Source organism: Atractosteus spatula, chromosome 16 (assembly GCF_055471065.1).
Source record: "Atractosteus spatula isolate fAtrSpa1 chromosome 16, fAtrSpa1.hap1, whole genome shotgun sequence".
NCBI classification, from domain to species: domain Eukaryota; kingdom Metazoa; phylum Chordata; class Actinopteri; order Semionotiformes; family Lepisosteidae; genus Atractosteus; species Atractosteus spatula.
In genome coordinates, this window is record NC_142721.1 from 16,825,415 (window position 1) to 16,853,200 (window position 27,786).

At 45.8% G+C, this 27,786-nt stretch overlaps 2 protein-coding genes across 2 annotated transcripts in view; both read right to left on the minus strand.

Moving 5' to 3' along the window:
• The window catches only part of LOC148819693 (polymeric immunoglobulin receptor-like), a 96,923-nt gene that overhangs the window by 54,777 nt on the left and 14,360 nt on the right, over positions 1-27,786 (minus strand). The window lies entirely within an intron of this gene.
• Positions 9,891-26,713, minus strand: LOC148819694 (uncharacterized). The gene is made up of 12 exons (XM_088935172.1): positions 26,653-26,713; positions 25,817-25,930; positions 23,686-23,760; positions 21,583-21,672; positions 19,215-19,307; positions 16,946-17,038; positions 16,509-16,598; positions 13,506-13,604; positions 11,381-11,414; positions 11,085-11,130; positions 10,362-10,427; positions 9,891-9,956 (listed from the first exon to the last, which is right to left on the minus strand). The coding sequence occupies exons 1-12, from the start codon at positions 26,711-26,713 to the stop codon at positions 9,891-9,893; spliced, it is 927 nt and encodes a 308-aa protein (XP_088791298.1).

Here is a 27,786-nt window from a genome sequence, read left to right on the forward strand (position 1 = left end):
CAAACACAGAAACAGTAACAACATAATAATTAATGTTCACTCAGTCTCTGGTGCAGTGGCTCGGTGGCAGTGCAACGCGTAGATCCAGCGATCTTATCCTGTCACTCTGATGGCAGAGTCGGTAGTCAGTTGCACTTGATGGTCCCTCCCAGTAGGGTTAGGGTTGCAACATCTGGCAGAGTATATCTTCCTCACCCACACCCACTCGCCAGGTATCAGGTCGTGTCTTCCCTCTACTGGAGGTCCCCAAGCGTCCAGCACCTGTTCACCAGCCCCATGCACCGCTTCAATTAACAACCTACAATACTGCAATAGAGAATTAGATAGCAAATTCACCGATCCATTAGCCAGATTCGGCCCTCCAGGAGGTTTCGTTTTATGGCCCGTGATGAAATCAAACAGGCTCTGTCACACAGTTCTGTTTGATCCAGCCCGCAGGCTACACAGGACCACAGGCAGAGCATCTACCCACGGTGTATTAAACCCAGGACAGGTGGTAGAAAGGGTGGTGTTGGATCACTTTGTGAGAAGTCTGCCTGTTCAATTAAAAAGGAAAGTGAGTGATGGGGTTCTTCAGACGCTGGATCAGGCAGTGGACTTAGTGGACTGACAACATGCCACGGAGGCCTTGATTAGGGATGAAAAGGGGGAGTTTCGAAAAGAGGAGAGAAGAAGCCCCAAGAGTCCGGAAACTGAAATGAAGTATCGGCCGATAAGGTACAGTGATTATCAAGGTCCACCACAATTTAAGAAACCCCTTCGGGAAATGTCAGATTCAAGACCCCGGCCAAGGAAAGATACCTGTCGATGCTTTGTCATGAAGAAGGGCATGCCTGTCTGAACCCATGCAGGCGGACCCAAGAGATGAAGCCAAGTGTAACTACCTTACAGCACGTGTCCCAGCCTTTGAGGATCCCCACCTTACGAACATCGAGATGGGGAAGAACCTGTCGAGGCCTTGTTGGATTCCGGAAGTACTGTGACCCTGGTGACCCCTACAATACTTCCCGAAGAATGGGAGATCCGGGGAATGGAGGGAATACCTATTACTTGCATCCACGGGGACACAAAGGTCTATCCGTCGGCAGAAATTAGCATCTCTATGGAAAAGGGGACATACTGTTCAACTGTCGGAGTGGTTGAGCAGTTGCCTTACCCTGTGGTACTGGGTCGAGACTGTCCCCACTTCCTCCAAATTTGGAACACTGTCCAAGCAGCTCGGCGAAGACCACTTCCCTGTCCTGAAGGCATGGGTGATGTCCCCGATGAGGCGGACAAACAAGAAGGAGGATCCGAACTTGGAGATGAATTTATAAATATGGATTTATCGGACTTGGAGCCACCAGAACATCATGGTAGGTTTGGGACGGCCCAATTAGAAGATGGAAATTTGAGACATGCGTGGGGACATGTCAGGAAAATCGATGGGAAGTGGTGTAATAAACTTAGTACCTTGACTAACCCGTATTTCATGATAAAAAACAATCTCCTCTATCAGGTGCAGCAGAAGGGCCATGAAGAAGTGGAAAACTCCTGATTCCCCAGGCCTAGCAGATGAAGTTCCTCAACTTGGCCAACAGCCACCTCCTGGGTGGACCCCTGGGGGTAAAGAAGATCTCTGAGAAACTACTCTCTAAGTTCTTTTGGCCAGGGATCTATAAGGCCATCGAGAAGTATTGTCGGGAATGCCCCAAGTGTCAGAAAACTGCTCCACAACCTTATTATAGAAACCCTTTGATTCCCCTCCCAATTATTGAAACCCCCTTTGAACAGATTGGGATGGATTTGGTGGTCCCCTTGTAGCTTGTTTCGGAGAATTCTGTGGACAATTCTAAAGGGAATTCAAAGGAGAATTCCAGGGCAGGACGGCCCAGGGGCAGAAGGCTCCCAAGGGCAGGACATTCTCGCAGCGCGCCTCCTGACCATCCTGAGACTCAGCCCGGACAACCACGGAACGGCCAGTGTGTCCGAGTGCCAGAACTTTCCTTTGTTCTAAGAGTCGAGAGCGGAGGTTGCCAGAAAATAACCAGAGGATCCACCCGAGGTTAGCATCAGCAGCAGGCCTCGTGAACAGGTCGGAACTGTGGACAGCTGAATCACTACTTAGAACTAGCTCTTCATCAGGAACGAACCGGTCCTCTTCCTGACTTGCTGGGACTCACAGTCATCTTTTCTCCTGTGTACAAACTTTGCTAGTTAAAGCCAACACTAACTAGCCGGTCAGTGAGCATCAGCAGCGCACCGTCGCAAGCCGCACAGCACAGCCTGGCACGGAGCCAGAGAGCGCGGATTGGACAGCAACAAGCCTGCAGCTGATTCTTTGTGCCTGCAGGAGATATGAATCCCCAAAGATTGGATGAGTATTCAACTTCAATGCATTACAGCTCGAGAATTCAATTGTTATCCCAACAAGTTGATATCAATTTAATTCCTAAGAGTTATGTACTTGTTTTGAGTATCTAATGTAGAAGTTATAACCAAGTTCATTTACGAAACGGTCTAAATGAATGATATACTGAACGTATGTCCTCTTGATATATGTAACTCTTCGTAACTGATTGAATATATACCTTTTGTATTCTGATAACCCTCTCAATAAGATCTGTTAGGTTTACATGCATATTCTATGTATTAATAAATGTATCCTCGTGTATTAGTACCTGTGTATGTGCGTTGTTTGAGTTATATCGCATGGTTGGATTCTAAAGCCATCAAAAGAATCAATTTCGTGATTTACTGCTACAATTAATAATTGTCCCAGTAAACGCCCAAATCCTACAGAACTGGTGCCTTCAGAGAGCACACTACATTTCATTGGCGTCCCTGGGTGGGCGTGGCAAGACTGAAATGAGTCAACCAAGCGGAATAATTCAATATACTGTAAAACGCCGCAGGTTTCATACACGACAATACAGTGTGCTGAAAGCCGAAAGGAAAAAAGTTCCCCTTGCTCTTTAAGCAGTGCTTGATTGTTTTGTGATCTTTTGCGATCTACAGGGTTGATTGCATACATGATCTTGTGGTTTTCTGTGGTAAAACTGTGATTTCGTACTAGTTTGACAATGGTCGCTAAAAGGTCTGAATTCGAGTCGCTATCAAGCACTCTCTCTAGCAGCGACAGGTCTGACCACGATCTCCACCATATCTCTGTCAGCGGAGAAGCTAGAAGAATAAATCTCCATTCTCTGAGAGAGCTAGCGAAGGACATAGAGAGATTTGACCCCGCAGTGTCAGAGAATAATATCGAGAGTTATATTCAGGACCTCAGGTATACCCTGCAGTACCTGCCAAACACCACAGAACAGGAGAAAGTTTTTCTGGTCAGGAAAACTACCAGCTTTCATGAGCTGTACATGAGTGGATGGCTAGGCAGATGAAAGAAGTCTGTAATGATTTTGAATACCTGTGTCAACCACTTATCCAAGAAAACAGTGCGTTTATTGACCCGACTGCCGCGATAGCCGCCGTCCTTAACATTAAGCACGAGAGAGCAGAGTCCCCTCGCGAATATTACGAGAGACTTAGACGAACTTATTTTGCAGGGCGAAATGATGAGGGTTGCGAAGAGAACACACATTTCAAGGGTTTATTCATTGCGAATCTCCACCCATCAGTCAGAAAGATGATCTTAATACATACAGATGCACAGACCATGAAAATGACTGATATTAAGAGATGCAGAAAGCCTGGTAGTATGTTGTCCAAAGTCGCTCTGAGCAAAAAGCTGCTAAAGCAACTGTGTTCGCCGTCAGAGCCAGCAGGGTTAACTCCCCCCTGCTCAAAGGAGCACAGGCTCCTGAGCTGGCTAAGCCCCGTTCCAAAGCAGGCACACAGGACCGCACCCAGCGTCCTAAGTGCCATAAGAACACCGAGAAAGGGAAGGATAGAAAAGGCTGAACAAAAGGATTCAGTAGCCGCCCGCCTGGCCAGGCTTGAACAAGCTTTATTAGGACAGGGACAACCGCTCCCCAAGGCTGCCGGAAGCGTGAATGAGCTGATACTCTCCACTGGAGGAGGCAGAGACCCGCCCCCTCTCCCTCCCTCAGTCTATCAGATTGAGCGGAAAGGTTCCTGCCTGGATGAGGTCAGCCACTCCCCAGCGAGTGCTGACTCCACCCCTGAAGTCACAGAGCAGGCAGTAAAACACGGAGGAAAAGCAGGAAGCTTTTACCTCAAGGCTGCCATGGGAGATGTCTTACCCAGTGAGACGCTGATTGACACTGAGGTGTTTGATGTCACACGGCAAGCTCAAACGGGTAGAAAAAGAAAAGGGCATGCGACTCAGAGTGGAACCTTTGGTGGATCACCAGAAAGGCAAAGTGTGGAACCAGGTCAAGGCTCCTAAGCCTTCTGTACAGAAGGAAAGGGGGGCCAAGAGGCAGACTGTGCTCACACAGTGCCCACCGAACACAGAAGCCTATGTGGAGATTCCTTCTGTTCCCTCTGGACAAGAAATAAAAATATTTCCTTGTTCCCCCGATATACAGGGAAGTCGTGTCCCGGCTGAGGTCACAACAGCCTCCATGCCACAGGAGCGGTGCTCCGAGCAGCCGCCTGATCCACCAGGTAAAGCACACACCTTTTCAACCCTAAAGAGGAGCGGATCTCCCCACTTGGTGATGAAAAGGAGCTTTCCCTGTGCACCCTGGCACCCAAAAGGGGTCAGGACCACCACCCCGCAGTGGTGGAAGAGATCCAGATGGCAGGAGAGCAGGTTGGTGATGTAGCCCTCACCCTTAGACCTGAGAGGTCCTCTATTAGTGAGGATCTGCTTGAGCAGCTGTCACGGGGCCACCGCCAGGTGCCCCTGGTGCAACATTCACAGGTTAGACAGGAGGTCCAGCTGGACGCTGAGACTACTGCGCTGTGGACACACCTGATCCCAGATGCTGATTCCCTCTGCTGTGACCCAGGGAACCTGCAGTCAGGTAACATTATTTATCACAACTACCAGGTAGTGAGTGAGACTGACCTGATTGTTCCTGCCTCGACAGCAGGGTTTCCAACACACCCAGTCCCCAGGAAGGGACAGGGAATGAAAGCCGAGCTGGTTTTCTTACAGCCACCAGCTCAGTTTGTCAGTCTGAGTCTGACCAACAGTGGTTCACCCAGACTGGAGCTGGATGGTCAAGCCACCCGCCTGTTAGTGCAGAACATGGAAAAGGGGGGTGTCAGAATCCCTGCCCGCACTGACATGGGCCTGGCGGGTGATAGTAAGTTCGAAGACAGTGAACTAGCTATCCCAGTGCTGGGGCAGCTCCCTGAACCCCTAGCGAGGGAAGGGGGGAGCGAGCAGGTGTTCTACACCCACGCCCAGCGAACGATTGTAAACATGCCGATAGAGGGATTCCTCAATCAGGAAGTGTGCAGGGTGGACCTGAACAGTGAGAATGGGGTAACAATCCCAGATCACTCAGGTGCTCCAGATGACCACTCAGCCGAGGGTCAGGCATGCTCCACCGCTGCACCGCTCCCTGCAGGTTTCCTAGAGCACAGGCATGAACAAATCGAAAAAGCAGATGCCCTGGAAATGGAGGAGCAGCATCAGCCGCTGCGTCAGATCTCCCCAGATTTCCAGGATGTTGGTGCCCAAGATGCCACAGGGCATACTGAGAAAGACACCATGTACACGCTGCGCCAGCTTAGAAAGGTGACAGTCACTCAGAAGGAGATGACTGGGATCAGCCACCCGAAAAGACTTTTGGGAGGACTGATTGCTCCCGCCTGAGCCCCCGTAGCGTTACAATATCTATATAAACTAACCGAGAACGAGTCTTACTCACCCCTCCGGCTCCAGGCGCTGAACTGGGCTGCGCCCCGTGAACGCGCACAGGTCTGCTTTCAGTTTCGCTCTGCGCTGTTCTGAGCTGCTCTGTTGCGGCCCAGCAGGCAGAGAGTCCCGGTCCGAGTCCAGCAGAGTCAGCGAGCGCGATAGAGAACAAACTGGAGACCCAGCACAGCGCGAATCCGGCTTTCAGCTGGGTTATAAAATAATAATAATAATAATAATAAACGCCTTATACTAATATACAGTAGCACATTTCTGGACACTCCACTCAGAGCTCTTTACAGGTAATGGGGATCCACTTCACCCCCACCAGTGTGCAGCCCCACCTGGATGATGCGCAAGTCCTCTCACACACACCAGCTCTCAGTGGGGAGGAGAGCAGAGTGATGAAGCCAGTTCAGAGAGGGGGGTTATTAGGAGGCCATGACTGGTAAAATCCAGGGGGAAACTTTTATAAAGAGCCCCTTTCCTTCTGTCCTGAGGCAGCCAGACAGTCCTGCTGGCCCTGGTCCTGTGACCCACCTGCTGAGGAGCAGACAGAGGAGATGCTGGAGGCTCTGCAGTGTGCAGGACCCAGGAGACACAGGAGAGGAGCAGGAGCGCCCCCCTGAGGCTGCTGCAGTGAATCAGGGGCTCTTCCAGGAGATGAGAGAGCTGTCAGGCAGTGCAGGTGACGCTGGGGGGTGAGGAAGGGTCTTGTTTCCCAAAGCCCACAGCAACTGAGCCAGTGACAGAAGATCAGATCAGCTGGAAGCCCTGGTCTGTACAAAGATCAGTCAGTAGAGCAGAACTAACAGGACTGTCTGGGTAACTAGACTGGTAGAAATGACAACAGAAGGGATGAGAACAAACACAGAGGAGACAACAAAAACAACAGCAGAGCCAGTGGCAACGAGGGGAAAGAGCAGCAGACAGACATCACAATGGCAGCCATGTTTCAGACACACAGAAACAAGAAAGACAAACCAGACAACAAGGGCAAAGATGATCATAGCAGACAACACTGAAAACATTCAGAGGCCAGAGGCTCAGCCTGGTCACATGAGTGATCTGTAGATCTCCAGGTGCTTCAGTCTGGTCACATGAGTGATCTGTAGATCACTGATCTGAAGATCTCCAGGTGCTTCAGTCTGGTCACATGAGTGATCTGTAGATCACTGAGCTGAAGATCTCCAGGTGCTTCAGTCTGGTCACATGAGTGATCTGTAGATCACTGAGCTGAAGATCTTTCCAAGCTGTTTCGTCAAGGAAAGAGCTCCATCAACACAGCTGGGAATGTATTTAAGGCCAGCAGCCATATCACCCTGAAACTCACAACTGGCAACCTACTGAAGCTAAGCAGGTGTGAGCCTGGTCAGTACCTGGAAGGGAGACCTCCTGGCAAAAACCAAGGTTGCTGCTGGAAGAGGTGTTAGTGGGGCCAGCAGGGGGCGCTCATCCTGTGGTCTGTGTGGGTCCTTATGCCCCAGTATAGTGACGGGGACACTATACTGTAAACAGGCGCCGTCCTTCGGATGAGACGTAAAACTGAGGTCCTGACTCTCTGTAGTCATTAAAAATCCCAGGGCGCTTCTCAAAAAGAGTAGGGGTGAAACCCTGGCGTCCTGGCCAAATTTCCCATTGGCCCTTACCAATCATGGCCTCCTAATAATCCCCATCTATGAATTGGCTACATTACTCTGCTCTCCTCCCCACTGAGAGCTGGTGTGTGGTGAGCGTTCTGGCGCACTATGGCTGCCATCGCATCATCCAGGTGGGGCTGCACATTGGTGGTGGTGGAGGGGATCCCCATTACCTGTAAAGCGCTTTGAGTGGAGTGTCCAGAAAAGCGCTATATAAGTGTAAGCAATTATTATTATTATTTCAAAAACATCTTTAACAAATAGCAATGATGCAGAAAGGACAAAGACACAAAGACATCAGAGGCATGTCAACAAGGACATGAAGGACAGACCAGATGAAGACAAGGAGAGAGAAGGAGAGGGGAGATTGAGGATGAAGAGAAGGACCAGTCAAGAAATCAGATTTATGACACTGACTTTTAATAAAAGAAATAATACATTAACACATGTAAGAGACATACATGTATGATGAGAAACAAAAAAATATAAATTTAAAATACACAGTCAATTATCCACATTTAGCAAGTTCATAAGTGTGGGAATAAAAGATCAATTTGCTCTGAGCAGTAAAAGTCAGAGCCCAGGTGGAAGGAGCTCAAATTCACTGAGCAGGGGCAGGTCAGGACAGACCTTTCTTGACTTCAGTTTTCTTCAAAACGTTTGAAACACATTGAGCATCAAATTCAACCTTGGTGATGGTCATGCTGGTCAAACAGGGTAAAAACCATGTAGTTCATCAGCCAGCTCTCTGTAAGTGTTAAAACCATCAGTGTTCACTGTGCTTTTGGAGAGATTACCTGTCCTGCAGCCTCACCCTAGTTTTCATTCTGCTCCATGGACATTTCTAGAACTTGGTGCGCCTTCGAGTTTTTCCTGGTACTTGAATCTTCTCTAACGTCAGACCTGACTTCCCTCTTCACAGGCTCGCTGCCCTGTGGTGAAGCAGTGTACTTGTGGCAGGTTGGCTCTTCTGTGATTTGTTTACCCAAGGCTCACTACCTGAATAAACTTGAACGGGTTTTGTAAGAATCACCGTTTCCTTGCAGAAAGATGTGTAACTGCAGAGCACAGCTGTGAGTCTGGCTGACTGGTCGCAGGTGTAACAGGGCAGACCAGCCGGTGCAAGAAGAACAGACCCTGACTGGCAGCACTGAGCTTCCTCCCTCTGCAGTGCTGTCCTGCAGGTGGGTGTGAGGAGCAGTGCTGAGCTCAGACGAGCCCAAAGAAGGTTCCACAGCAGCCTCGTACGCCTCTCTGATTGAACACGGGTTCTACTGTTACAAGCTGGGCAGTTGGCATACTGGGAGAAATTATTCAAAGACTTTCTCGGGTTGCAGTGGTTAAAATCACCCAGGATCAAATTAGGTGCGTTGGGGGACAGAGATTTAACAGAGAGAGTCACATTACAAGGGCTGTTTACTGTCTTTGTATCATTTGCTTTGGGGAATGTACACAACGGTTATGGACATCTGGGGGAATTCTCTGGGCAGATGAAAAGGTCTCCTTGATACTGAGAGCAAATCAATATCAGGCAGACAGAGCCTCTCTCGCACTGTGACGATGCTGATACACTCCCAGAGAGTTCTGTCTCAGTCCAGCACGAGCAGGGCGCCAAACCCATCAACGGTCAGGTCCGGGTCCAAATCTGAGCCTGTGAGACAAGTGTCTGTAGAGGCCAGCAGTCCTCAAGCCATAGAGATAGCTGACACTTGCTTGTAGCTCATCAGCCTTGATCCTAAGTGACTGAACATTACTGAGGGTTATCAATGGCAGAAGGTCGAGATTATTACTCCTCACATGGACTCTGCCCTTTCCCATGCTTGCGGCCTGGTTTCTTAAATTCTCTTTGTTTTTTCCCTCATTTTGCTGTTGAGATGTTCTCCTCAATAACGTTCTGCAGAAATATGTCCACAGAGTGATCCCGCAGACCTGCCTGGTTCTGTAGCAGGAAGTCTCTAGAGTCCTGCGTCTTCTTGCATGTGGAGGACTCAGTGCCAGTAGACTGTGTACAGTTCAGAGAGGCACTAACAGTAGTAAAAAAACAGGTCCATTTTCAGTCCATTCTCATACACAGATGCCCCAAACAGTAAACAATTAACATGAGTGGAAACAGACTCACACAGGACTTTACATATCAAAACAAGTTACACTTCTCACCACCAAACAACACACAACCTCACAGTAAGTGTCTGTGGGTGCTGGTGACACTGAGTGACAGTGGGTGACAGTGAGTGACACTGAGTGACAGTGGGAGTCGGCGAGTGTTGGTGGGTGTGACAGTGGGTGACAGTGGGTGTGAGTGTAAGTCAGTGGGGAAGGTGGGTGCGAGTGGGTGACAGTGGGAGTGGGTATGAGTTGAGTGGGAGTTGCTGGGAGTTGAGTGGGTGGGAGTGGGTGTCAGTGGGTGGGAGTTGGACTGAGTGGGATTGAGAGTGAGTGGGAGTGAGTGTTTCTGCTCTCTTCAGGTCTGGGTCCTGCCATCATTCAGACTCCTTATTGAGCTGAGCTTCTCCTGGGCTCTCTTCTTCAGGGGGGTTGGAGTCTTTCTGTAACAGAAAGAGACACTTTCACTGGACTGCAGTCTGTCTGTGAGGGACTGTCAATGGATCAGTGTCTACAAACCCACAGGGGATAAGAGAGCCACACACTCCAGCCCTGTGTCAAACACAACAACACAGGGTCTTGATATGTTGTTATGAGGTTTTATCAGATATTGTTAACAGTGGTTTTTTCACTAGAGTAGTATGAACAATTATAACAGGCTTTTACACAGAGTGGTAGTTTTGGAATATAATAAACAGGTGATTTATGAAAGCACCCTCAGGTCCAGATACAAAGTAAAGGAGACACTAATAACTGCTAATTAAAGATGTGTGTGATTCACAGCCTCGACATCTGGAGCAGCAACAACTCAAGAGCCTTTAGCAAGAGAAGAGTCTGGTGTTAAATACCTCCTGCGTGGCCCCATCAGAGTCCAGTGAAGACTTGATCTCCTGTTCCTGAGGGGGACCTGTGTCCTGGACAATCAGACAGGAGCATCAGGAACAACACCAGCCAACAGCTTGTTATTAATTTATTCATCTGTTATTATTATTATTACTATTATTATACTTCCCTGCCTGTGTGCTGTTACTCAGCTTTCCTGTCCTCCTGTCCATAAACTCTCCTACAGTCTGCTGCCCCTCATTCTGAAAGTCTTTTCCTGCTTTTATTGTGATTTTGTTCTCTTTTCCTCGTGTGTTGAGATTCGTCTTCCAAGCTCAACATTGTAGACTCTTCATGCAGCTCTTTCCTCTCTCACATCACGAGACAAAGCTAAACTGAGTTATTTCTTTTGTTCTTTAATGCAGCCACAAGCCTACCATATAGAAATGTCATTCTGTTCAGGCTGGATCAAATCCCTTATTGATACTGTCAGCCCAGGTGTCCTCACTGAGATACAGAGGACGACTGAAACAGTCTTTGGAAATTTCACTGCACACTGACTTTCGATTTCCCTGATGCAGAACTTTCCCAGGCATCAGCCCTGGACAAACAGGATCCAGTTTTATAAAGTGCAAACTTATAACACCCATCAGTTTAAATGCCTCTCAGCTTTCTGGACTCAGCTGGTAATGGTCTTTTTGTCAGTCCTATTAAGAGCAGGGCAGAAGAAATTGAGAAGCATACAGTACCTCCTGGTTTTTCGATGTCTGTAATGTTGATGATTTTCTCTCTGTCCTGTAAAACACAAGTGTTATTTTCAGTTTTTCATATGAATGCATTACATATTTAATGTTTAAGACTTTTTTAAATATAGTAATTAAACGTTTTTTGCTACAGAATGGCATGCTTGCTAAAGTTTAAACACAGTTGAAATGCTTTCCTGACACTTTTCAGAATTCATTCTGCTTTCTGTTTATAACAGCTTGAAAACTAATTCTCTTTCCTGTACATATTCAAAGTGAGAAATATTTGGCTTTTTACTTACTCAGGTTTGTTATTCTTATCCTTGTTTTTCTTATCTGGAGAGGACCAAAAACAAGTTTAGACAAATCAGTTTCCCATTCCCAACAGTTTAAAATCATCAAAAAGAGAAATACCAAAGATGTTGTAATCTTAAGGTTACCTAAAAAAATATTCAAGTCTATAAGGAAGCATATTGGTGTCACAGAGTTAAGCAATGGTCATTATAATGAGATACATATATACATAGATATACATATACCTGTACCTGTACCTCATCCCCACAATTGTGATGAGTCAACAGAGCTGAGCAGTACAGTACCTGTACATACTGTATACAGCAGCACATATAGAGTACAACACCACCCAGTTTGGACCAGAGCATTACCCAGCCTGAGGTTGTGTTGAGATTAACAGAGGCTGATAAATCAAGTGTCTCCTTCAGCTGTGACACTTCCTTTGTCACAAGACGAGTATGTCTTTCTGTATGAGTCACACCCAATTCTGTTTTCACACAACGTCACACCAGTATTCCCAGAAACAGGTCAGAGCTGTAAATGGTGATGGAAATAAGTTCCCAAGCACTGCTGATGTATCACACAATGCTAAAAAACATTTTTCAGTTTAACCGATGTGATGAGTTTCTGGTAACATAATTATTTTTGTGTGAATTGACTGCAGTGTTTTCACCCAAGCACACAAACTTCGGTTTAAAAGTATAATATAACAGCAAATGTCGCACTGGGGTGAAACACAGCAGCACTAATTAATAGCCTCTTTAAATTTGACAGAAACCTAAATAAAAGTGTTGTGCCTGAATGGACATGCTGCTTCATTCCTGAAGTGCAACACTGACAACAGGAAACCGAGACAAACTTCCTGCAGAGGGCCTTATCTCTCACCAGACCAGCTGCTGTCTGGTATATCTACTGTACACAGTATATCTTCCAGTTGATCTCATTTCTGGGCCTCAGTACCTCTAAGAAACTACAGCAGGAACCTGCCTGTGTCCCTGGCTGTCAGACTCTGAGATGTTCCAGACTTGCTGTGATCAGTTCAGTTAAGGAAGGACCTTCTGTGAAGAGGTACCTGCAGGGTGAGGGTGTTTAAAACCCTTTAGTGATCCAGGCACCCAGAGCCAATTTCCACCTGGAATATTCTCCCCTCAACACAACAGAGGCCCGGTTCATGTCTTACACTGAAGCTGACCCCTGGGGCATTAAGTGTAAACAACCACATTTCTTTTCTCTCTTACTGTGTCCTCTCAGAAGACAAAAAAATACAGAAAAAAGCAAAATAACAGCAGGCAAAATTTTGTTTTTCTGTCTTCAAAGATCAATTTTTCAGAAGCTGGTGATCAAATGAAACAATCAAAAATTCTGCCTCAGAATTCATTACTTCACTTTGTTTCAATTACTCAAGATCACTTTATTGGCCACATACAATTTCTTGCATTAGGAATTCATCTTTTCACAGACCCCAACTTGCTCTCCATGAGACACAGACAGGGAGAGAAGCTGGGGGTCAGAGCGCAGGGTCAGCCATTGTACAGCACCACTGGAGAAGTTGGGGTTCAGGGCCTTGCTCAGGGGCCCAACAGAGTAGGATTCCTCTGCCAGCTGTGGGATTTGAACCAGCAACCTTCCAGCCACAGGCGCAGATCCTGAGCCACAGAGCCACCGCTCCACTTAGATAACACAGTTTATTTCACTGGGAACAACAGCATCCAAGAACTGAATGCCTTGTAAATGCCTGGAATTCTTGGTGAGACAGGTTGACCTGCTTGGTCAGTGGGCAGCCTCCTGGCCACAGCAGGAGGAGACTCGAACCCCATTCAGAAGGAGACAAGCTGTAGGGCAGAGCTGTGTGATTGACTTGTTTATCCCTCCTGATCTTCAGTTACTGGAAAAGCTTCCAGTAAGGGTATCAGTTGAGTGAAATTGTAAATTCTCAACGTCTTTCAAATCTCACATGTATTTTATCATCTTACATAACTGTGTCAATGAAATCCTTTCCTAGAATGTATCAACAGCTGCTTGTATTTTTACCACAAATGTTAAAACACCCTTCAGTTTTCTCCTGCTCTGTCTCTGTCCTCCATTACTACTGTATAAAGGATAACTGCTAGAACTCAGGACTGAGATACTCACAGTAATTATAAATCAGACGAACAGCACAGCAGATCACAAAGAAGGATTCACAGGGCACGACCACCAAGCGAAGATCTTTCACAGCTCGGTAGCCTTTAGCTGGAATTCAAGACATTGATACTGATAAACAAGCAAGTGGTCGCAGAACTTCTGACTATTATTTTACTGATTCTTTTTAAAACTGCTTTTTAAAACTACTGACACTGCTATCACATTTTATGGTGATACTGGTGTAGTGATAAAAGGTAAAAAACATACCACAGGCACTAAACGGCATATTTTAACAGTCAGAAGTGTTAAGAAATTGCGTCTACGTGCTCTAGGTTTACTTTGGCTTATGAAAACAACTGTTTTTCAAAAAAAATACTAGAACTTTCTTCAGAATATTTCCACACTCTGGGAGTGACTCTTCATAACAAGCTCATCATGTCAGTTAAATGCCAAAGGATCTCCACTCCACCGGCTACAAAGAAACTGATCATTCATTTCCTTCACTGCTGATCCTAAACATGTACAGTAGATTGATCAGTTCAAAGAAAAAAAAACTTTTTCTTTTTTTCTTATTTTTTAATTCCTTTTTTTTCATTTTTTTATTTCATTCCTGTCTGGTGAGTATGATGACATTAATAAATAAATAAAAGAGTTTGCAATAAACGTTTTGTGGAGAGATGGAACCAAGACAAAAGAAATTAAAATAATAAAGGTTTATCTAAAGTTGAAGGTGAGGAGGAAGATGAAGGGGTGGTGACAGTTGAAGATGAAGGTGTGATGAAGGAAAGGAAGAGCAGGTGCTCTAGAGAGCAGCACCTCATCAGTAAGAGTGGTGGAGGCAGTGTCCTGGCCTGGGCCTGGAACTGGCTCTCCTCTTGACTGATGATGAAGGAATGGATTCTGACAGTGACACAAACATCAGGTCTGCTGATGGAGCAGAAAACCCTTCAGTATTTCTAGAGTTGAGCTCCTTCATGCAGGATCACAGTGACCCAGGGCACACAGGCAGATCAGAGCAGAAGACATTGCCCAGACCTTGCGTCTGGGCAGAGGCAACATTGACAGTGACCTGTTTCTGGACTAAACACATCTACACATCTACTGCTACATCTGCTCTCTTTCTTTTCATGTTCACAACCATTTTTTGTGCAATATACGCCATGCAATACATTTATATTTATATCTATATTACATCTATATTTATATTCATATGTGTGATACGATTTTTCTGTGTTCTGTTCTGTTCTAGTTTGTTCTTTGTGTGTCCGGACTGTGAGTAACTCTTTTAGTGCACCCTCACTGTACTGATTGTATTGTATGTATTGTACTATTATTATTATTGTATCATTCGTCACACTGTGGCTGTGTTGTCTGTGTAAAGCTGCTGTTGCACTGCAATTTCCCTCACGGAATCAATAAAGTATCTATCTATCTAAGAATCTTGGACTGAACAAGACTGAAATCCAGTCGATCCTGAAGTCTCCCACCCCAGGACACAGCAAGAACTGCAAGCAGCTGCAGCAGAGGCTGGCAGAGCAGCTCAGTGATCACATACAGAGCTGGGGGAGCTCATGGGTCACAGACTTCATGCAGGTCTTGTCTCAGAGGGATCTGCAGACACACTCTGACTTCACTCTCTGACACTGTGGGCACGGAATTTCCCCAGATTTACTATAATCATCCATATTGATCTCATGATCAAAATGTGACTTTTTTAATTTAAAACTTAATAACTTTGACTTTGCTGTCCCCATACTTTTATAAGACAGTAAGTCAAGCGTTAGCAGTTCCAAGAGAAAAAAGAATCGCGGTGAGTTCTACTGTACCTCTTGCATTTTTCCTGTTTATATGATATACTGTACAGTACAGATACACTGCTGCATGAATTCTGAAATATTAAGAACAGCTGGGAGATTTATAAACAAACAGAACACAACAACACTTAGATGTCTGTATGAAATGGATGTACAGTACTGTATGTGTAAGAGATTAAGAAAAGTATTTTAGTTTATCTCACTGTATACAGCATATAGTGTGTTAGACCTCATCATTAATATTTTCACTAGGAATAACAACACCCAGGAATTAAGTGCACTAACAGGATTCTGGAGTCTTCTCTGAAAATGAGGGCTGACCTCCTGGCCAGAGGACGAGTGGGTTGGGACCCCCCTGCAGAGTGAGGGGTGACCCAGGGGCAGCTGCAGAGGGGGAGATGGGGTGGAGGAGGGAGGCAGAAAGACGTAGCAAGGGAGAGAAAGGGATCATGTACTCATGTATTTATAGTGTTTTAGGAAAGGACATGACGTCAGGAGTGATTTCTCATTTCTGACAATACAGTCATTTTTCCATTTTTCCACTATTTCCATCCCTCCCGAAAACCACTTTCACTAGGAATAACAACACCCAGGAATTAAGAGCACTGAAAGGATTATGGAGTGTTTAGTCACAATTTGGTTTAACTTAGTAAGAGCTTGATCTTGCAGATTATAGAGAAACCAGCTCTCGGGAAATTGCTGAAAGAGCAGAACTACTATAATTGAGTGTCAGTAATTTTAATCAATGAAAAGTGACCAGTGTAATGAAGACTGATTGGGTGATGTGGCGTCTTGCTGAATACTCCAGTGTCTGGTTGTGTTAGTGATTAATGAAGATAAGGAAGAGTTAGTGGAAAGGTCTGAGTGAATGAAACATATAGAGAAGAGCAGAGAAACCTAAGACCATGCAGACTCCCCCAAGAGAACACCAGTGAATCACCTAGTAGGCTGGAGTGTCTGTGAGATTGAACACAGAGCACTGAAAACACAGAACTCTAAGGTGACACGTTGGCAGGGCTGTGTTTGTGGTCGTTATTGAGCTGGAGTTGTCACACAGGCATTTGAACTGAAGAACAAAATATTTAACTAAGAATATTTTTTTGCACCTTCAATACTTTAGAACCTTTCCTAAGGATTAAGAGAAGTTAACAGCTCATGTTACACAGAGAACAGTGGACGGATCATTATTGTCACTTACTTGCTTTCAGGATTAGATCTGTTGCGAGTGCAGTGGAATTCACCAAAGGCAATCCAAGGATCCCCAAGTAGAAGATACTCTTTAAAACATCTGAAAGCAGAAAGATGCTGTTATTGAAGAGTGTCTGAGCAAATGGGTTTTACAGGATGAACTCACAGCTGTCCAGGGCTGAGTTTCTGCTGTGATTGTGAGGAGTGTAGAACACAGTGAGAACAGCAGGGAGGGGTGGAGGAGAACAGGACAGATGAGCCAGATGTGTCACAGGGTCAGTCTGAAGGAGGACATGAGGGGCTCTGGGACACTAAGCAGCAGGAAGTCAGAATGTGAACTGAAACTGTAAGGTGTTTCAAGGAATCACACACAACTACTTACAGAAGACACTCAATCACATTCAATCACAACTGTCTAAAATAACACTTAAATAATTCCTACTGTACCATCTACATCTTTATCTTCATCTTCCTCTGTAAAGACTGTCCCAACAGCCAGAATCCAGAGAAACAGGACTTCACACATGAGTCCAGGCCCCCCTGTAATCAGAATTAATAATCACTGTGATTATCTGAGAGTCACACCAGGTGAGCATCAGAGTATCCTTCAGAGAAACACAGTTTCACACTCACAATTTCAGCAGATCCTACATGCTAATTTCATTCATGATTCAATTCAATCAAGCTTCATCGGCATGATGTCACACCGGTGTGCTCAAGCAAACAGGACAAGAGTTTATAGAATATCAGCACTAAAATACTACCAGACGTATTGCTCTCCTGACTGAAAACATCTTTCTTTCAGATTGTTTGTACACATTATTGTGTTTCTCAGTGAGTCACTCGTGTTTGGATAATTTACACTTCTGGAAGTCTGTTGGTGTAGGAAGTTTCTGATCAGCCTGTTTGAAATGACACATTTTCAAGGGGACCCCCTGAAATGGGGGGGCACTGCTGTGCACTATGATGTCAAGAAGCACAAATGTACAATTTGTGTTTCTTAATCTTGTACAATTAAACATTACTTTGCCTATTTTCACCCCTCAATTCTGCAAATCGTCTTGGAGTTATCTAGTTGTGTTTTACTTGATTTTATCTCTGTGTGACTTCTCATCACTCCTGGCTCACGCAACAGAACAGAAGCAGGTGGCCAGACCTCCACCTGGCCAGACAGACGTGCACAGGTCACTGTGAGAGAGGAGCTCCTCCACCTGGCCAGACAGATGTGCACAGGTCACTGTGAGAGAGGAGCTCCTCCACGAGGCCAGACAGATGTGCACAGGTCACTGTGAGAGAGGAGCTCCTCCACGAGGCCAGATAGACGTGCACAGGTCACTGTGAGAGATTAGCTCCTCCACCTGGCCAGACAGACGTGCACAGGTCACTGTGAGAGAGGAGCTCCTCCACGAGGCCAGACAGACGTGCACAGGTCACTGTGAGAGAGGAGACCTACACCTGGCCAGACAGACGTGCACAGGTCACTGTGAGAGAGGAGCTCCTCCACGAGGCCAGACAGACGTGCACAGGTCACTGTGAGAGAGGAGACCTACACCTGGCCAGACAGACGTGCACAGGTCACTGTGAGAGAGGAGCTCCTCCACGAGGCCAGACAGACGTGCACAGGTCACTATGAGAGAGGAGCTCCAATCAATGGGAAAATCAGATTGGAGCTAAGTGTTTATCCTTGTCACAAAGTGTGCTACTCTGTGGTTCAGGGAACTCTGATATCCTGTGTAAAGAAACCCTCAGTTAAAAATGCCCTGTCCTGGTTAGTGGGTGCATTTTTAGAACAGGGAGCCAGGTTCAACTGCAGGTTGAATTCTATTTAGTTTAGAAGACATCTTGTCTCTTCTTCTGTGGCCTGTGTAGGTGTTGTGTAAGAGTTTGAATACTTGTTAGCAGTCTGGTGTTTTTCTGGGTGGTGAGGACATGAGGCCTCTGGGACTCCTTGCTGGTAAGTATGTACTGTAAATAGTGTAGCTTGTATGTTGTATGTTTATGTTGTGTGTTGTTCGTGTGTGTAATGTCATTGGTGGTATTTGTTTAAACAAGTGTGCCTGAATTATTATTCTTTTCACCAAAACTGTGCCAAAGAACAAAGAGCTCATGTGCCTCTAATTATACCAACCACTCATGTATATTCTTGACAAAATCTTTACAGGTAGGAGGTTTTGATTATTTATTTTAATTATTGATTCATCTGCTTGGTCATTTTGTGATATTTCTCTAATTTCATACTCCCCAACTGGTAACAATGTGCAGAATGCATTAAAATGAGAGAGCCCTGCATACAGGCCTGTGAGAGTTACACTGTGATGCTGTGTCACACTTGAGATAACTCTGGGCTGGTGCAGCAGACTTACTGCAGAGGAATGTGATGTGTTAATGAGTGACTCAGGGTTTGTCTCCAGGCTGTAAGACCTGACTTACGCCCTGCTAGTTCTCTCCAGGACTGGAGCACTACTGTCCACTCAGAAGATACAAACCCTGGGGAGTCCTTTCCTCACAGCAGCTGAAGAGCCGCACAGGGGCTGTCAGTGGGGCTCAGAGGAGTGGGGGGCCTGTTTGCTCAGGACTGTGGAAACGCTGGGGTGTGAGTGCAGCATGATGACATGCCCACAGGATGTCCTGATTCACATGAACTGACAGGTGGGCACACAGGAGGTCAGCTGTTGTCTAAACCTGCTGACTGTCACACACTCGCCCCTGTACATACCTCTGAGAGTGTCCAGGTCACTGACCAGATACAGCAAGCTCAACACGAACATAAGCATGGAGAAAATCACAGCTTCAACTTTCCGAGAGTACTCTGAAAGAGTAAAACATGCATTTGAATGATGTAACAAACTGGCATCTTATTATAAACCACTATTATCTGAATAAGAAAACATGCAAGAGTCCGGGATCATGGCAGAAAGGAACATGCTGTTCACCTACTGTACACACAGGCCCGCTGCCCATTTCAAGATCAAATAGAGGGTTTAGTCTGAAGGGAGTGTCCCACACTGACAGGCTGGAGGAACTGAGTGTCTTTAGTCTGAAGGGAGTGTCCCATACTGACAGGCTGGAGGAACTGAGTCTCTTTAGTCTGAAGTGAGTGTCCCACACTAACGGGCTGAAGGAACTGAGTCTCTTTAGTCTGAAGTGAGTGTCCCACACTGACAGGCTGGAGGAACTGAGTCTCTTTAGTCTGAACGGACTGTCTCACACTGAAAGGGTGGAGGAACTCTCTTCAGTCTGAAAGGAGTGTCCCACACTGGCAGGCTGGAGGAACTGATTTTCTTTAGTCTGAAGGGAAAGGGAGTGTCCCATACTGACAGGCTGGAGGAATACATCAGTCTGAACTCACAGGTTGGCACACAGGAGGTCAGCTTTTGTCAAAACCTACTGACTGTCACACACTCGCCCCTGTACATACCTTTGAGAGTGACCAGGACTTCGTCCTCAACCAGCAAGCTCAACACGTCCAGAAGCATGGAGAAAATCAAACCATCAGCATTCTTACAGTATCCTGAAAGAGTAAAACATGCATTTGAATGATGTAACAAAATGACATCTTATAATAAACCAGCAATATCTGAATAAGAGACCCATGCAGAAGTCCAGTATCAGGGCAGAAAGGAACATGCTGTTCACCTACTGAAGGGAGTGTCCCACACTGAGAGACTGGAGGAACTGAGTCTCTTTTGTAAGAAGGGTGTGTCCCACACTGACAGGCTGGAGGAACTGAGTCTCTTTAGTCTGAAGGGAGTGTCCCACACTGACAGGCTGGAGGAACTGAGTCTCTTTAGTCTGAAGGGAGTGTCCCACACTGACAGGCTGGAGGAACTGAGTCTCTTTAGTCTGAAGGGAGTGTCCCACACTGACAGGCTGGAGGAACTGAGTCTCCTTAGTCTGAAGGGAGTGTCCCACACTGACACGCTGGAGGAACTGAGTCTCTTTAGTCTGAAGAGAGTGTCCCACACCGACATGCTGGAGGAACTGAGTCTCTTTAGTCTGAAGAGAGTGTCCCACACCGACACGCTGGAGGAACTGAGTCTCTTTAGTCTGAAAAGAGTGTCCCACACTGACAGGCTGGAGGACCTGAGTCTCTTTAGTCTGAAGGGAGTGTCCCACACCGACACGCTGGAGGAACTGAGTCTCTTTAGTCTGAAGAGAGTGTCCCACACCGACACGCTGGAGGAACTGAGTCTCTTTAGCCTGAAGAGAGTCTCCCACACCGACATGCTGGAGGAACTGAGTCTCTTTAGTCTGAAGAGAGTGTCCCACACCAACACGCTTGAGGAACTGAGTCTCTTCAGCCTACACTTCCCTCTCCTTCAAAGCTATAACAGCCACCTCTGCAGCTTGAGATAATTTTGAGATCCATCTAATCAAAGCTCTAGGCTGCTGGTCCTCTCCTGCAGTCAATCTCTGTGCCCACACAGCTCCCTCAGTTACCTCAGCTGCCCACCTATCGATGACTAGCAGCTGGAGTGGGGCATCTGTTCCCATGGAACAGAGGTTTCCCCTCGATTGGCATTTAAGTTTTTTTTTCCCTCCAGTGTGCAGTCAGACATACATACTGTATAGCCTCCATGTCTCATTTTCATCCGTCCTTCAGACAGTGTTTGTCTCTTTAGTCGTTATATGTTTGAACACTTTTGTTTGTCCTCACAGGTGTTGGGGAGAGAGTGGTGGGCCGGGGGGTCATGTTTTGAAGGACAAGAGAAGCTAATTCCCACCTTGACCTCTTCTGCGGAGGCTCTCTCAGTGTGAGACAGAAGACACCCCTGACCAGACTGTCCTCTGCAGCTCCAGCTTACTGATTCTGCTCCTCTCTGTCCCCAGAGCTCTCAGCTCCCAGGCGTGAGGCAGCCTCTGGGGCTGAAGAGATAAACACCCCCGACTCTCTGAGAGCCACCTGAGGTCCCAGTGCAGTCTGGACGCCCCTTTCCTGTTCTTTACTGTTCCTGCTGCTCCCAGTGAATTATTCTTGTGATGTTCCGTAGTGGCAGAGCACCAGATCTTGTCCCAGTAGATGTTGACTCATCAGAATCCTGTGAATCTGTATTTACAGCACAGTCATCACTGTTCCTACTCACCATCACATCGTCCCCGGGCTAAACAGATCCTCTGAAGTGTCAGACACACCAGCAGGGCACTAAGAGCTACAATCAGCGCAGTCAGATAACCTGGGAACAGAAGAGTGGATCAGGAAGGGCAGATCTTTTATAGAACATGCAGGACTGAGCACAAAGAGTTAGTAACGTACAGGTTCTGTCAGCCCTGTGGAAAGTGGTCTTACAGGTACTGATGCTGTCAGTATAAAATCATCCCAGTTTAAACACCACTCTGTACACTGTAAACAGTGGGTGAGGTTGGAAGAGTGCTCAGTGTGGACTTCATCTCTAACTGATATGGAACCTGGGCTGTGGGCAATGTAAGGTCACCATCAGCAGAGTGAGATACAGAAGGACCCCCTTCGCTATTGGAGCTGCTTCTCTTACCATGATATTGCAGCTGAGAAGCCTTATTGAGGATCTACAGTAGCTCCTTGTGGGAAGTGGTTAGAAAAGGTGCCCTAAAATAGGGCATACTGTATATACAGTACATAAGCCCTATACCTGTCCCATCACTCCTGACTGGACAGAAGAGGGATCAGCTGTCTGTGATCAAAAACACCAAAGAGCATTAAAATTAGGGACCTGGAACATCAGGACCCTCATGGACTTTCCACTTAATGACACCGGACTTAGGTTTCTGAAAATGACATAGTGACCTACTGTAGGAACCTATTGATCATAAGTGTGAAGCTACAGAATCAACAAGCAAGGTAGAGGATAAAAGAAGAACTTGTGACATGAATATCATGTAGTTTAGAGTCAAGGCCATGGAAATGTAACACATTACAGACATAAGCTTTATTTTTGATCACTTTACTGCCACAGGGACTATTTCATGGCCCAAACACACAAGTCTCATGAGACCTAAGGAAGAGCTCACCCAGACAAAGAAAGAGGGGATCCTGATGAGAGTTTTGATCATCTATTCAATCTGGACTCCACTGTCAACACTAATATATTAAATTCCAAGCTACAACACCATTGAAAGAGAAGCCTGGAACTCTTACAGCACCTGAGGTGGAGGTGAAAGTCTTCACACAAATGTAGAACGACAGAGCAGAATTCCTACTGAAATGTTTAAGCACTGTAGACAGGAACTAACACAGCCCCTCCACACACATACACAACTGAACTGTAGAGGTCATCCTGAATCAATTCAATGATTTTATCAATCACCTTTCAGTGGAATCTCTGTGCATCCTTCACAGGCAAGATCACTGCAGGGATCCTCCTGAACCACCTCATTCTTCTTGTGAAACAGGTTCCACTGGAATCCCATTATAGATTCAGTACCTCATCAATCAAGTCCACCATAGTTTTCACACCCAATCAATTACAGGTATCGCAGCAAGGCTATGAATATCATTAGAATTAAGTGTCCAGATACAGCAGATTATAATAAGAAGAAAAATCTTTCTCTTGGCTTGCACTGAAAATAAGATCCTGCTTAACACTGTCAGAGTGATTATGGCCCTTGACTGAACCAAGTGGAGGAGGAATATCTGGGCAGAAGCTCAGGCACTTGAGATCCAAAGGAGTCCAGTGAGGCAGGATGAGGGTGTTGAAGAGAGCTCACCATGACTGCACTGAGCACCACAACCAAGACAAGCTGATATCTCCTGGGACAGCGCCTGCTCACCCTGCCAGAGAGAGTGGGGGTCCCACACTGGCCTTATCACTCCCCTTGGGTCATGAAAGACACTCACCCTCGACCCCAAGACACAGCCAGTGACTCTACTGCTTCGAGAGACACACCTGAGTTAACAGCTGCAGCTACTGACACAGCCCAGTGCTCCTGACCTCAGTGTAGTTCAGGAGATACAGGCATGAGCAACAGGCTTCAAATAAGTGGGCCAGGATATCAGCTGGAGAACAGGCACAGCTCCCTGGCTCTGCTCAGGACCACAGACTCCAGGCCAGAGACCTCTCCTGCACACAGTCCTGCCTTTACATCACTTTACATAAGATTTACATCACTGTGACTGTGTCTGGATGTGCCAGCTGCAACAGATTCACATTCAGAGTGGTCATGTGTTGAAGGTCTGCTGTGGATCTGGTGTGTTACTGGAGTACAGTACTTACCCACTATGAGCCTTTCTATGGAAGCTCTGAAAAGGACGAGGACAACAATGCTGCAAACTGAACAAGCGAAGGAAGCTGCAGCAGAAAGAGAACAAAGCAGGTACAGTATCTGTTAGTGCCACACAGTCCCTCTCCCCTGCTATCTTCACCTATAGTGGGGTACCACCCTCCAGCTCTCCCTGGCTCAGTGCCTCTGACAGTACAGGTGTCTGCACACAGCAGAGACCAGAGTCCACACATCGCTGTCCAGGCCTGTGGGAGGGACAGCAGAGTCCCCACCCTGTAGTGTGACCTGGCCTGGTCAGCACTGGGCTGAGAGACCTCTACAGTCTCAAGCTGCTACTGTAAGTGGTGCTTGTGGACCAGTAGGTGGCGCTCTCTCCTCAGAACAATAATTTCCAAAGTTATCTTTTTTGTGTGTCTCTGGGTCTGCTTAGCCCTGCAGTGTCTCCTCTGTCACACACTGAGGTAAGAAGACCATACCTGTTCTCCAGATGTGTTGAGAAGATTTCCTCCGCACTGAAAACAGAAGAAAAATATACGTAGAAACTAAATTAGAAATTTTACATTTTAAATTATGATATTGTAAAGAAATACCAAATACTGTTCAACAAAACATTAAAAATTAGAAATAATGTAAAAATGTATTTGTCCTATTTACTGTTTGGTGGAAGCACTGTACAGCATGTGACTGTTCTTACTGATGGAGTTGGAGACAGATGACAGTAACCAAGTTCTGTTTCACCCCTGTTACTCTAACTCATCACATCACTTCCTGAAACCCCCTCATCTTCCTGCACCCCTCCTCTACCTCAGCTCTGCTCTGCAGCTGCCCCTCGTATGACATCACTTCCTGCAGGAGGGCCCTGAGGTGCAGGTGCCTCTGGGAGCTGCCTGAGCCCCTGCACTTGTCTGAGCCATGTTTGTGCCTCTGAAAGGAGTGTTTGTGCTGCTCTCCTTCCTCAGAAAGTGCGCCCTCGATCTTCAGGGAGTGACGTCACTGAGCCTCTGAAGTTGTGTCCCCACAAACAGCAAAAACAATTTCCCAAAAATGTCGTTTAGATTTAAATCTTTTATAGCCAAACGCCTGGCTGTGATAGAGAGGTTTTAGGAATGCAGTATATAGTGTCTGAATTTCCTGACTGGTCAGTGCTCTCTGGTGTTTGTCCAGACTATACCACTGGTATAGAAATGTAGCTGTGATAGGTACCACCTCTTCATTGACCATGATTTTACCTCATTTCAGGACTCAGTGACCTACAAGCTCTAAGAGATGAGGAATTGAACAGAACTGACGGTTGTGAGATGTGGTCCCGATGCTAGTATAGATTTTGGGCACATATTGTACATATATTCCCATAAACAAGTGGTTCAAACAAAAGTAAAACATTGGTTTAGTCTACATTTTGGCTCATGAAAGACTGTTTTCTTTCAGAACTTTTGAGATATTACTGTTTACATTTGTGAGGTGGCAGACCTTTTTTACATTTTTACATTTTTTACATTTACAATGTAAATTGCAATTTACAATGTTGCTTTGATGACTTATTTTAAAATACTGCTGACACAGTACACAGCAGGGTACCAGGACAGACAAACTGTATATTCCACTAGCCTGGAGAGAGAGGGTACTATTTCCCAGGAAGGAAAGCAGCACAAACACTTTTAGTGGTACAAACTGGCACAAATGTATCTGAAATAAATCTGGTGAGAGTCATTGTTTCTGCTGCTAGTAGGCAGGGGATCTTCAGCCAAGAGGGTTAAAATATCTTAGGTCTAACCCCTCAATAAATAAATACTCTTAAATTGTGAATCAGTATTTATACAAAGCACATAAATATATTCCTGAGCTTAGTTTTATGTTGAATTAAAGCAGGACTGTATCAGTAAGAGATCCAGCTGCTTCCTGTGATTCTCTAGAAAACTCCTTGTTCTTATCGAGTGTCTGTCGGAGAGATTGTGAGAGTCTGTTCTCATCCCTCCCAGTGCAGTCTGGGATTCTTTCTCTACTGTATCTCCATCACATCGCTCCATGTGTTCTGGAACTGAAACCTAGCAAGGAGAGAGGCTAGATCTGAGCTCTTCACACCGAATCTCTCTCTCCTGGATCTGAGAAAGCAGCTGTTCTTACCTTGAATATAAATCCCACAGAGATAGGAGAGCAGTGATGAGGCACAGGCCAGTCCAATACCTGCTGTAACAGCTGTGTCTGGTGTGTGGCTCTTGAAATACTCCCACAGAGGAACTGGGAACACAGGGAAACCAGAACAGAAACAAAACCATCTTCCCCTTCTTTTCCTCTAACTCATTTACTTCATTTAGTAAATTAGTGACTCAGCTCCTGTGTCTGAGGTTTCTATGACCTGTTAGTGACCTGTTAGACATCACTCCATTACTACAGCAGAGTTATAGCAAAGAATGGCACGCAGGCAGGTGTGGAACAATGGACTATGTATTAATGAAAAGTTAGTCTATTACAGTACACTACTGATCAGACACCTTTCTCTCACGCTAGCTGTCTCCCACTGTCCCCTGTTCTCTTCGGTTTTCTCTCTATCTTTCCAGTGCCAACACTATAACATCCTATCTATGTCTTTCTGGTGTGTCTTGTTGTGTAGCCTCTTTACTTCCTGTATCTGCTCTGCCTCTCGCTCAGCACTGATGTTCGGATGCCACTATAAAGGACCTCAAACATGTGTGTGTTTATTACTGTAAATACATGAGTTAACAGCTAATACGTCTCTGAAATTGGAAATAAAACAATCAGTTTTAATTTTACTTACCAGACCACATCTCAGTTAACACAACAAAATGAATTATTGAGAAACCGATGAAAACTGATTTCTTCACTGGAAAAAACAGACACAAACATGTGAATTGGACACCACTCCTCTACAGTGTCACTGAAGATTAATTTTAACCAGCCTCTGTTAAAAACCACTACATTTCACACACTGCTTTCATCACCCTCTGAACTCTGACTCTCCATGCTGAAGGAGAGGAACTTCACCTCAGTCCAGACCCTCATGGTGTGATCGAACACGCTCAGACTGCAGCTGAGCTGACGGCCAGGAGTCACCAGACTCACTGATTCTGTGGTCTAGTTCTACTGCTGAGGCGCTTGGTTCTGTTCAGTCATGTAAGACAGCAGCAGGGAACAGAGAGGGAAAAGCAGACAGATTCCCCACCCTGAGGTCCTCCAGAGATCACAGCAGCACAACAGATACTGTCAGTATCATTCACAGATACACTCTCGTAACCAGTACTTAGTCAGTCTATAGGAAAGATCATGATTCAGGATCTGAGCGAAACTGAAATGATAAACTGCACTGTGTTTTCTGGAAATCCAGTTACAGTGACAAGAAGATGAATAAAGACCTAGAAATATTCTTCTGCATTGTGTCTACAGTTCTACAGTGAGTTTAAAAAAGTCAAACACTTTTTTTTAACCAGAACCACCCAGGTGGACTTAGGTTTATGATCTAAAAACGGAGCTCCTTTAAGGATCTGATCTTTGAGTATGAGCTCCCCCTGCAGGTAGATACTGGTACAGAACAATCTCAGGACAAGAACAAGTCAGGAGCCATTAACTGATAAATCACAGAAGAGCAACAGTTACAGGTCTAACTCAGGGCAGGCAAGTCCTCAGGTTCTCTGGTGATCTTTCTATGTCTGATTTTAATGGGAGCAAAAAACTCTCCAACTGAACTGTGAGCAAACTGAGGTTGAGCTCACAAAGCTGGTGACTTCAGTGTATCAGTAAGAGATCCAGCTGAAATCAGGTGCTGAAATCAAACCCCTGATCACAGTTAGAATCCCTCATGTTACCTCTGACCCTGTATTGTCATTTGACATTCAGGTTAGTAATGTCACAGCGACATAACTATTGCAGATGAGTAACACTGCTCAGCTAAGACCCTACTGAGAGAAATAGGCCTGTCCGACACTGAAATGTTAATAAAGACTGGAAACAAGTCTTTATTATGCAAAGGAACAAGTAAAGGTTTATTCCATGCTGAAAAGAGAAGAAAGAAAACACAACGTTTCGGCCATAGAGCTTTCTTCAGGTGAAGAAGCTCCACACCTGAAGAAGGCTCTTCA